This window comes from Salvelinus alpinus, chromosome 22, assembly GCF_045679555.1.
Source record: "Salvelinus alpinus chromosome 22, SLU_Salpinus.1, whole genome shotgun sequence".
Lineage (NCBI taxonomy): Eukaryota > Metazoa > Chordata > Actinopteri > Salmoniformes > Salmonidae > Salvelinus > Salvelinus alpinus.
Genome location: NC_092107.1, coordinates 18255764 through 18268015, shown reverse-complemented (window position 1 = coordinate 18268015; position 12252 = coordinate 18255764). Strand labels below are relative to the sequence as shown.

The 12252-nt window shown below is 43.0% G+C and overlaps 1 protein-coding gene and 1 long non-coding RNA gene across 2 annotated transcripts; both read left to right on the top strand.

The window, feature by feature from the left end:
- Positions 1-398: 398 nt before the first annotated feature.
- LOC139549789 (uncharacterized) lies at positions 399-1089 on the top strand. The gene is made up of 3 exons (XR_011669937.1): positions 399-457; positions 718-875; positions 961-1089. It is a non-coding gene; the product is annotated as an uncharacterized lncRNA (long non-coding RNA).
- A 375-nt stretch (positions 1090-1464) lies between these two features.
- On the top strand, positions 1465-12052 carry LOC139549167 (uncharacterized). Its single transcript, XM_071359327.1, has 8 exons — positions 1465-1638; positions 1742-1773; positions 2127-2233; positions 2832-2932; positions 3492-3721; positions 9648-9976; positions 10228-10284; positions 10426-12052. The coding sequence occupies exons 1-8, from the start codon at positions 1516-1518 to the stop codon at positions 10704-10706; spliced, it is 1260 nt and encodes a 419-aa protein (XP_071215428.1). The 5' UTR covers positions 1465-1515; the 3' UTR covers positions 10707-12052.
- The last annotated feature ends 200 nt before the right edge of the window (positions 12053-12252 follow it).

Genomic DNA, 12252 nt, shown 5'->3' with positions numbered 1-12252 from the left:
TAGACAGCAGAGACAGTGTTGTAATGTGGGCTACTACTCTCCCTCTCAGATTGATGTGTGTACAGTAGACAGCAGAGACAGTATTGTAATGTGGGCTCCTCTTCGTTGTTTCCTGATAGTACTTCGTTTTTCAGACGTTTTATCATAGAATTATCTCCATGTGTTTTATCCTATCAACTTCAGTCACTGAGATAGGCAGTTGTAAAATCCAAAAATGCTATTTTAAAACATTATATATATATTTTTTTTTACCGTAAAGCGATTTACAGTTACAATATTGTCTTAGTGAGTGTTTTTCAAATATCACACTTAGAATAATAGCATGAGCTGAGATAGCGCTTTTCACAGAATACGTAGCCAGGACATTGTCTTGATGTGGGGATGTTACTTGTCTCACAGGGCAGGTCAATCCTTTTGGAATTCCAGTCTCCGTCCATGCTGAGAAGTTCTACGGCACGTGAGTATAGCAAATGCCCTTATTATCTCTGCTCTGGTTAGAAGCTGCCCTTGGGCCCAGATCTTTAGTGGGGATATGTAAAACTGACCTTAGAACAGTGTTTAGGGGCAACTTCATCCTACTACCTTTCTTTAATTAAGATGTGTCATCATGATGTAAGTGTGAGCATTGCGACTCCACTTTGTCTACGTCTAGTTAATGTGCTGCATATAGGTGAAGATAATGCCCTCTAGACATGAAGATGAGCCTCTGCCTTTCAGGTCTCCCAGAGAGCACGTCTGCGACGGGGTTAATTATAGCGGTCTAGATTACACCTGCTGTGAAGGAGTACGGCATAAAGGGGCGGGGCTGTCCTGCTGTGGAAAAAGGGCCTTCGGCCTCACCCAGGCTTCCTGTTGTACCTATTCACTCAAACCTGGTAACTGGGTTGAAATCATAATTTTTTCAGCACCTTTTGAATTGATATGCTGTTTGGGTGTTTATCTGTGATTCAACCGTTGCAGGTCAGTTAACTCTGAATGTGAGCCAGCTGGTGTCAGATTGCTGTGGGTTGAGGGCCTACGACCCACTCAACCAACTGTGTTGTGACTCACGGATCCTAACCAGGACCCAACCTCATGCCAAGTGTTGTGGAAAAGGTCAGTGAGGTCCGGTTTATTGACATCTTTTCTGTCATCATCATTGATGATGTATTTGTGTTTGTTTTATTCTTCACAAAGGCATAAACAGATGTGGTGTTGTAGTGTTTATTTTAGACTTGGCTCTCAAACTGTCCTGTAGAGGTTTGTCTACTTCGAAAGCTGTTTGGGAGATGTTTCCCAATTCTCTCATGCTGACTCCCTGTGACAACATCCTTTCCCACCTGCACTTCACGGCTTCTATGTTCACTCCCTCCCCTTCACAATGTCAAGCTTGTAACACTTGAGCACCTGAAAGCACTTCTGTGCTTTAAACAGTACATCTGATCAATTGTTATTACCTGTCCCACAGACCTTTACGATGAAGACCACCAGCTTTGCTGTGGAAAAGTTGGCGAAGGAAGGAAGGTCCTGACTAAAATGTCCAGCCACCACCGATGCTGTGGAGACCACCAGTTTGACCAGCGAAGCCACTGCTGCTGCTCTGAACCACTATCCCCAAAGCCTCTCAATGCAAGCTGCTGTGCATCATCAAGTTCTAATGTTAGTAAAAAGCCAACCTGCTAGTTTTGTATGGCTGTAATGAAACTTCACATTATGATAGTTTGTCATCTTTGTGTGTATTTTATTCTCTCTTTTTTTTCAGTACAGGGGAATTGATGCGAGTTCTCCAAACTGGTAAGGTTGCCTTTGGACTTGAACCATATAATTAACAGTCAGGTTTTAAAAATAATATATTTGATGTCTAATGGCTCAATGCCACAGTGGGGTTGGCATCCATTTTAAAACACACACAAAAACACACACTACAGGTCAGCTTTTCTGAATGTTCTTTAATAGATTTCAAGGAGTGGTGGAATAATTAGAAACATGACGATGGATGATGTTTAAACAAATAGTTAACTATGCTCGCCTGTGTGTATTTGTATACATATACACTGGTATGTTTATGGTCTGTTTACGTGTGTCTTTATGTGCATGTGTTTGTATTGCATCTAATTGTGTGTGTCTGTTTCCCCACATTCCTCCAGTATGCCAGGGGAGAGGCCAGAGGGTTGCTGTGTGAACCCTACATCTCGCCAGGGGCAGCCTCACTCCCACCACCTGATCTCTGCGGGAAAACGCAGCCACACCACAGGTACTACAGACACCATAAAGTGTCCTACTAGTGTGTTTGTGTGCACGCGCGTGTGTGTGTGTGTGTGTGTTTGGGGGGCAGGTCATTTTTGGCTGGGTCCCAGAGCACGTCTCCCTGGCCGCTTATTTACTGATGGTATCCTCGAGCTGGAATCTGGGGAAACACTGAACCTACCGCAGATAACGAGGAGAGGAGTTTTTTCCCACTTTATTTGACTGTTTAAAAAAAATCTTTGTATGGTCTTTATTCTTTATAAACATATAAGACAGAGAAGCACACGCAATGGAGAAATTGGAAATGCATTCACTGAGACTTCAATAATATATGTGTCTATGTATTTATATGAATTTATATATATATATATGTATTTATATATAGGTCCATAATGCACCAAATACAGTATGTAGGTGAAAGAGGAGTCTATTTTCTAACAGATGACCAGTTTTGTTCAGCAGTCATCACACTGTATTGTAAGGATGTTGATTTTACCGTATGTACAGTATATGATGACAGGTTAGAAAGATGGCTTACAATTCTTGATCTAATCATCACCTCCATCACCATCTCTGTCCTTCCTCCTTCCCATCTCTCTAACCAGATGTCTACAATGGTGCAGGCTGTGGCTCTCAGGTTTACAATCCAGACATCAAAATCTGCTGCGCCGGGCAGCTGTCCAATAGGGTGCCCGGAAAAAACCTGGTGAGTCCATTAACCCACAGAGCTTAGGCCTACAGCTAAAGCCTAGTTCATTGAACGTCCTCCGCTACATTAAAATGAGTTCTCCTCATCTCAGTCAAATTGAAGTTAAACAGCTAAATCATCCATCTGTCTGTTGAGTTGCTGTTGGTCAAGGCATGAAGACAATGCTGTACACTACAGGGATGTATCTGTGTATTTTTTAAATGGTCAAAATAACTAAAAGCGGCATTATAAGACAAGGCTGAAACTATATGTTGTCCACAGACCCATTTCAGTTCGCTCAGAATGTTTAGACAGGGCCCCAGTTGGTAGTGGGTGTCTTATACTCCAAGCCAATGTCCTAGAGTGCTGTTTGATCTAAAAGTCTATCAGGGAGAAAATCTGCCCCATGATTTGCCAGTAACAAGGACTATTTTATGATTGTGTGTGAATTTAGGGAATGTACATGCTATGGTGTGTTTGCATGAAATTGTCTGTATTAATGTCTGTATTTGTGTCTATTATTCATGTTTTGTGTGTGTTGATACCCTGCTGACTGGTGTGTGTGCGTCTCTCCCAGTGCTGTGGTACAACTCCATATGGTGTAGTGGACCGAGGGGTGCTGTGCTGTAACCAGACGTTGCACCGTGGGGTGGAGGCTGGGCACCAGTGCTCCCCAGGTGGCCACTTGTATCTGCCATCCTGTGAAATGGTGTGTGAGTCACGCGTTCATCTTGATGATCCAGGCAAACACTGCTGTGGAGAACAGACATACAACCCTCAGGATGAAATCTGCTGCAACGGACACAAGTGAGTTGCTCTGTAGGGTGAAACTGTAGGTAGTTGAACCTAGCCAGGCAGTTTATCCCAAAGACGTGGGTGGGGTTATCACTTTCTGCAAGCCCAGTTCAGAGTGCCTAAGGGCTAACTATTACATCAGTTGTGAGTGACGCATTTGAATCTACTTTTGTGAATCCCAAATCACTCCCTTCCCTTCACCCCTCCATTTGCACGTTAACACGCACCTCCTCGAAGTGTCTCAAAGCTGAGGGAGTGAACATTATCGAGGGTGTAGGGGCCAATTCGAACACCCAGCAAGGCTGCCGGCTCCTGAGTCAGGTGGTATCCCAACATGCACTGAGTTTGCTCAGTTTCATGCAGCAGAAGGAAAAGGCGTTTCTAATTATGAGCCATGTGTATTTTGTTTGTCTCTGATTTCAAGGTATGAAACATAAAAAAAATAACAAAAAGTTTAAAAAAGTTTAATTGTTACTTCGGTATATACACTGCTCAAAAAAATAAAGGGAACACTTAAACAACACAATGTAACTCCAAGTCAATCACACTTCTATGAAATCAAACTGTCCACTTAGGAAGCAACACTGATTGACAATAAATTTCACATGCTGTTGTGCAAATGGAATAGACAAAAGGTGGAAATTATAGGCAATTAGCAAGACACCCCCAAAAAAGGAGTGATTCTGCAGGTGGTGACCACAGACCACTTCTCAGTTCCTATGCTTCCTGGCTGATGTTTTGGTCACTTTTGAATGCTGGCGGTGCTCTCACTCCAGTGGTAGCATGAGACGGAGTCTACAACCCACACAAGTGGCTCAGGTAGTGCAGTTCATCCAGGATGGCACATCAATGCGAGCTGTGGCAAAAAGGTTTGCTGTGTCTGTCAGCGTAGTGTCCAGAGCATGGAGGCGCTACCAGGAGACAGGCCAGTACATCAGGAGACGTGGAGGAGGCCGTAGGAGGGCAACAACCCAGCAGCAGGACCGCTACCTCCGCCTTTGTGCAAGGAGGTGCACTGCCAGAGCCCTGCAAAATGACCTCCAGCAGGCCACAAATGTGCATGTGTCAGCATATGGTCTCACAAGGGGTCTGAGGATCTCATCTCGGTACCTAATGGCAGTCAGGCTACCTCTGGCGAGCACATGGAGGGCTGTGCGGCCCCACAAAGAAATGCCACCCCACAACATGACTGACCCACCACCAAACTGGTCATGCTGGAGGATGTTGCAGGCAGCAGAACGTTCTCCACGGCGTCTCCAGACTCTGTCACGTCTGTCACATGTGCTCATGTGCTCAGTGTGAACCTGCTTTCATCTGTGAAGAGCACAGGGCGCCAGTGGCGAATTTGCCAATCTTGGTGTTCTCTGGCAAATGCCAGACGTCCTGCACGGTGCTGGGCTGTAAGCACAACCCCCACCTGTGGACGTCGGGCCCTCATACCACCCTCATGGAGTCTGTTTCTGACCGTTTGAGCAGACACATGCACATTTGTGGCCTGCTGGAGGTCATTTTTCAGGGCTCTGGCAGTGCACCTCCTGGCACAAAGGCGGAGGTAGCGGTCCTGCTGCTGGGTTGTTGCCCTCCTACGGCCTCCTCCACGTCTCCTGATGTACTGGCCTGTCTCCTGGTAGCGCCTCCATGCTCTGGACACTACGCTGACAGACACAGCAAACCTTTTTGCCACAGCTCGCATTGATGTGCCATCCTGGATGAACTGCACTACCTGAGCCACTTGTGTGGTTTGTAGACTCCGTCTCATGCTACCACTAGAGTGAGAGCACCGCCAGCATTCAAAAGTGACCAAAACATCAGCCAGGAAGCATAGGAACTGAGAAGTTGTCTGTGGTCACCACCTGCAGAATCACTCCTTTTTTGGGGGTGTCTTGCTAATTGCCTATAATTTCCACCTTTTGTCTATTCCATTTGCACAACAGCATGTGAAATTTATTGTCAATCAGTGTTGCTTCCTAAGTGGACAGTTTGATTTCACAGAAGTGTGATTGACTTGGAGTTACATTGTGTTGTTTAAGTGTTCCCTTTATTTTTTTGAGCAGTGTATATTGTAAAACGATGAGGTAATTTGTTCATTTAAATATCATGCTCATTTTATTTAAATGTGAAACATGAATTGCATCATTAAAGTAATGAGTGTGTCCTGAAGCTGATGGGTTCATTGATCCTCTTGACGTCACCCTCTGAGTTTCGTCAGCGACACCTGACAATAAATAGCCCTCCAAGCTGGTAGGGGTGTGGGGCTGGTTTGGGATTCACTGAATGATGTACAACGGCTTCAAGACGCTGATCTAAAGTAAAAGTTTGAATACACTGCCCTAACCAAAAAAGAGGATCCAAAAAAATAGATAATTTAATTGATTAGCTAAATGGATGGACTCCCCTCTTGAGGATTGCAGAGTCTGCTGGTTTTGGGCATCTCCAGTGGTGGTGCGTGGGTAAAATCACTGGGGAAACCGAGCCAGAAAAAATTGCCATATTACAACCTATGTGTTTTGATAATTGCGTTGTTTGCTCTCTAACCTGTTAGTTCATCTGCCTTGTGACCATGATGCAACCTCTGTCCAGTGAAGTCCACAAAGCATATTACATGTTCAAGCAAGTTAATGCTTCTGACATTTTCGGACTACTAAACAGCTATTGATTTAGAACCACGGAGAGTTACCGCAATTCGCAAAGAAAACAGGAGCTGCCTCCACTATTCCAGCACCATTTCAATATCATCAAATCACCTATGCTTAGTCTAATGCAGTGACAAGTAAAAGATGCCCCAATTTTTTTTTCTCCCAATCATCATAAGCTAAATATGATGTGGCTGTCCATGTTTCTGATTTGTGTGTTTGCGTGCATAAGTTTGTGCGAGTAGAAAAAATATGTTGACTCACCATACTTAGAGAAACACCATTGCCATCTTCCTCTCTTTCATGGTCTGTCATAGAGTACACACTTTTATTTTTTGTTTTCCTAGTCCACCTGGCTAAAATGCTTGCTCGCAAGTTAACATTTGCCTTTTTACATCTAGTTACATATTGAACTTACAGTTGAAGTCGGAAGTTTACATACACCTTAGCCAAATCCATTTGAACTCAGTTTTCACAATTCCTGACATTTAAAACTTCTTACGGCTGAAATCCTGTTAACGGGATCGATATGACAACAGCCAGTGAAAGTGCAGGGCGCCAAATTCAAACAACAGAAATCTCATAATTACAATTCCTCAAACATACAAGTATTATACACCATTTTAAAGACAATCTTGTTGTTAATCCCACCACAGTGTCCGATTTCAAAAAGGCTTTACAACGAAAGCATACCATGCGATTTATGTTAGGTCAGCACCTAGTCACAGAAAAACACAGCCATTTTTCCAGCCAAAGAGAGGAGTCACAAAAAGCAGAAATAGAGAGAAAATTAATCACTAACCTTTGATGATCTTCATCAGATGACACTCATAGGACTTCATGTTACACAATACATGTATGTTTTGTTCGATAAAGTTCTTATTTATATCCAAAAATCTCAGTTTACATTGGCACGTTATGTTCAGTAATGTTTTGCTTCCAAAACATCCGGTGATTTTGCAGAGAGCCACCTCAAATTACAGAAATACTCATAATAAACATTGATAAAAGATACAAATGTTATGCATGGAATTATAGATAAACTTCTCCTTAATGCAACCGCTGTGTCAGATTTCAAAAAAGCTTTACAGAAAAAGCACACCATGCAATAATCTGAGTACAGCGCTCAGGCACCAAAACAAGCCATACAGATACCCGCCATGTTGTGGAGTCAACAGAAGTCAGAAATAGCATTATAAATATTCACTTACCTTTGATGATCTTCATCAGAATGCACTCCCAGGAATCTCAGTTCCACAATAAATGTTTGTTTTGTTCGATAAAGTCCATAATTTATGTCCAAATACCTCCTTTTTGTTCACGCGTTTAGTTCACAAATCCAAATTCATGAGGCGCAGGCACTTAGTCCAGATGGAAAGTAAAAAAAGTTATATTACTAAATCCAAACTGGCTTCCCTTGACACTGTTTCTCTGGTGAGATACAGTGGCTTGCGAAAGTATTCACCCCCTTGGCATTTTTCCTATTTTGTTACCTTACAACCTGGAATTAAAATGTATTTTGTATCATTTGATTTACACAACATGCCTACAACTTTGAAGATGCAACATATTTTTTATTGTGAAACAAACAAGAATCAAGACCAAAAAACTTGAGCATGCATAACTATTCACCACCCCTCCCAAAGTCAATACTATGTAGAGCCACCTTTTGCAGCAATTACAGCTGCAAGTCTCTTGGGGTATGTCTTTATAAGCTTGGGACATCTAGCCACTGGGATTTTTGCCCATTCTTCAAGGCAAAACTGCTCCAGCTCCTTGAAGTTGGATGGGTTTCGCTGGTGTACAGCAATCTTTAAGTCATACCACAGATTCTCAATTGGATTCGGGTCTGGGCTTTGACTAGGCTACTCCAAGACATTTAAATGTTTCCCATTAAACCACTTGAGGGTTGCTTTAGCAGTATGCTTAGGGTTATTGTCCTGCTGGAAGGTGAACCTCCATCCCAGATTTAAATCTCTGGAAGACTGAAACAGGTTAACCTCAAGAATTTCCCTGTATTTAGCACCATCCATCATTCCTTCAATGATATGACAACAGCCAGTGACAGTGCAGGGCGCCAAATTCAAACAACAGAAATCTCATAATTAAAATTCCTCAAACATACATGTATCTTATACCATTTTAAAGGTAATCTTGTTGTTAATCCCACCAAAGTGTCTGATTTCAAATAGGCTGCAATGTAAAACTATGATTTATACCTGAAATATGCACATTTTTCTAACAAAACATATGCTATACAATAAATCTGTTATAAGACTGTCATCTGATGAAGTTGTTTCTTGGTTAGTGACTATTTATATCTTTATCTGGTCGAATTTGTGATAGCTACCTATGCAGTAAAAAAATGGTGAAAAAAAAAGTTGGGTCTTTTGCTATCGTGGTTAGCTAATAGAAATACATATTGTGTTTTCCCTGTAAAACATTTTAAAAATCGGAAATGATGGCTGGATTCACAAGATGTGTATCTTTCATCTGGTGTCTTGGACTTGTGATTTCATGATATTTAGATGCTAGTATTTACTTGTGGCGCTATGCTAGGCTATGCTAGTCAGCTTTTTTACTGATGAGGGTGCTCCCGGATCCGGGATGAGTACCAAGTAGAAGTTAACAAATGATGTGACTTCTGAAGGTAATTGGTTGCACCAGATCTTATTTAAAAGGCTTCATAGCAAGGGAGTGAATACATATGCACGCACCCATTTTCCGTTTTTTATTTTGTATACTTTTTTTGAACATGTTATTTTTTTTCATTTCACTTCACCAATTTGAACTACTTTGTTTGTTCATTACTTGAAATACAAAATAAAAATCGATTTAAATTACAGGTTCTAAAGCAACAAAATAGGAAAAAGTCAAGGGAGAAGAATACTTTGCAAGGCACTGTATATTCATCCTCTTGTGAATTGAAGGAAAAAGAAGAAAACACAGACATGAGAGATACATTTATTTTATGTTTTATTCTTTTTTTCTTGGTACATTTGTTTGTGGAAGGCTGGCTTCCCATGGCATCCATGAATGCACCCCATTGGTCATCTCTCTTCATTGTTCAATCTGTTGATTCAAGTAATCAATGGGATAAAAATCATAATTCTTATAGCTAGAACTCTCCACATTCCATTTCCTTGCTATTCATTGAAATAGAATGGGTAAAATCCAATCAATTATAAATAATCATCATTACACATGGCTCTGAGTTCACCCAACATGACAGCACAATAGGCACCAAAATCTGAGAGATATGGGCTCTTTTGGTATTGGGAGGTTAAATATCTTTCTCTGCACAGACACCGCAGGTTGGGGAACATGTCCTGCTGTGGAGGGAAGGCCTACGACCCCAGCAGTGGCCAGATGAAGTGCTGTGCAGAGACTCTGTACAACCTGCAGGTTCAGGACGGGCTCTCAGAGGAGGCCCAGTGCTGTGGGAATGTCCTGATGGAGGCCGTCTCCACCCAGACCTGCTGCTCTGCCCCAGGACTAGACCTGCTCTACCCTACCCAGCTAGGGTTCACCTGCTGTGGGCACCGCTACCCCAACTCCTCCCTGTGGTCTTGCTGTGCGGGGGTCCTGCACCCAAGGACTGAACGAAACACCACCAGCATGAACATGATTCCAGGTCAGTGGGAACAGGATACACTCCAAACCTGACTCACATTTTTCATCGATCTATGATTTATGTCACAGTTTGAGTTGCGTCTGTTTATCTCTGAAAGGCAATACGAAAGATCAACCCACAGCCCAGATGGGTGATATGATGATTCTATATGTAGTTCATAAATGATGAAGGGGGTGTGTTTTGATAGGTCCCTGCCTGGATTCTGTCTCTGTCTTAGCCCGTTTGATTAGACTCTTGTTCATTATCCTCAGGACTTAGGATTCTACCACTGGGGGACCTGAAGACGAAAACGTTGTGTGACAACAAAGGTAAGGCCTCCAGTTTGAAGCACAAGATGAAAGGAAACATGACTCAATACTTCGGCCTTTAGCAAGAACCTTTAGGAAGCAATTGAATCTACTTTTAAGGGAAGCACAACACTGATCTAAATTGTGTGTGTGTGTGTCCAGTTCTGCTAGGGACAGTGGAGAGTGTGTCTGTGAAGATGAACAAGCGGTTCATCGTGATGGTGAACGTCATGTCCATGCAGGCCCGGCGTGGCCATGTCAACGCTCTGCCTTCCCCTCACTACCTCACATTACCCGACCACTGCAGCTCTCCTGAACTGGTGCCGGGCAACACTTACCTCTGGGCGAAAACAAGACATTTCTCAGACACCATAAACATAATCGCTGATCTCAGCGACCATTCCTCCCCTCTCCATTCCATCCTCTTAAGGTGCTCAAAATGATACATTTAACCATGTTGAGGGTATACAGTGTTTGTTTATAAATAATGGCAAAAAAAAACAGTAACATTTCACTTGACACCCAGTGACACAGTCATAACCATTTCATAATATGTCATAACAGCTGACAACCTGTCATAACGTTTATGATATGGTCATAACACTGTCATGACATATATTTAAATTTGTGACATATATTGAGTTATTTTATAGCTGGTTATGACACCTACATAAGAGCGTAAAAACTCACAAAACCTACTACGGTAGTTATTTTATGGCTGGTTATGGCACCTACATAAGAGTGTCAATCATGTTTTTTATCATAGGTACACTTCAACTGTGAGAGACGGAATCTAAAACAAAAATCCAGAAAATGACATTGTATGATTTTTAAGTAATTAATTTGCATTTTATTGCATGACATAAGTATTTGATTACCTACCAACCAGTAAGAATTCCAGCTCTCACAGACCTGTTAGTTTTTCTTTAAGAAGCCCTCCTGTTCTCCACTCATTACCTGTATTAACTGCATCTGTTTGAACTCGTTACCTGTATAAAAGACACCTGTCCACACACTCAATCAAACAGACTCCAACCTCTCCACAATGGCCAAGACCAGAGAGCTGTGTAAGGACATCAGGGATAAAATTGTAGACCTGCACAAGGCTGGGATGGGCTACAGGACAATAGGCAAGCAGCTTGGTGAGAAGGCAACAACTGTTGGCGCAATTATTAGAAAATGGAAGAAGTTCAGGATGACGGGCAATCACCCTCAGTCTGGGGCTCCATGCAAGATCTCACCTCGTGGGGCATCAATGATCATGAGGAAGGTGAGGGATCATCCCAGAACTACATGGCAGGACCTGGTCAATGACCTGAAGAGAGCTGGGACCACAGTCTCAAAGAAAACCATTAGTAACACACTACGCCGTCATGGATTAAAATCCTGCAGCGCACGCAAGGTCCCCCTGATCAAGCCAGCGCATGTCCAGGCCCGTCTGAAGTTTGCCAATGACCATCTGGATGATGCAGAGGAGGAAGGGGAGAAGGTCATGTGGTCTGATAAGACAAAAATAGAGCTTTTTGGTCTAAACTCCACTCGCCGTGTTTGGAGGAAGAAGAAGGATGAGTACAACCCCAAGAACACCATCCCAACCGTGAAGCATGGAGGTGGAAATATCATTATTTGGGGATGCTTTTCTGCAAAGGGGACAGAACGACTGCACCGTATTGAGGGGAGGATGGATGGGGCCATGTATCGTGAGATCTTGGCCAACAACCTCCTTCCCTCAGTAAGAGCATTGAAGATGGGTCGTGGCTGGGTCTTCCAGCATGACAACGACCCGAAACACAGAGCCAGGACAACTAAGGAGTGGCTCCGTAAGAAGAATCTCAAGGTCCTGGAGTGGCCTAGCCAGTCTCCAGACCTGAACCCAATAGAAAATCTTTGGAGGGAGCTGAAAGTCCGTATTGCCCAGCGACAGCCTCGAAACCTGAAGGATCTGGAGAAGGTCTGTATGGAGGAGTGGGCCAAAATCCCTGCTGCAGT

Excerpts from the sequence above, each read along its gene's own strand:
- LOC139549167 (XM_071359327.1), top strand. The coding sequence starts at position 1,516 with ATGTCCAGCCACCACCGATGCTGTGGAGACCACCAGTTTGACCAGCGA. Across the intron at positions 1,639-1,741 it reads GTGCATCATCAAGTTCTAAT|TACAGGGGAATTGATGCGAG; the intron begins GTTAGTAAAAAG and ends CTTTTTTTTCAG. Across the intron at positions 2,234-2,831 it reads AAAACGCAGCCACACCACAG|ATGTCTACAATGGTGCAGGC; the intron begins GTACTACAGACA and ends CTCTCTAACCAG.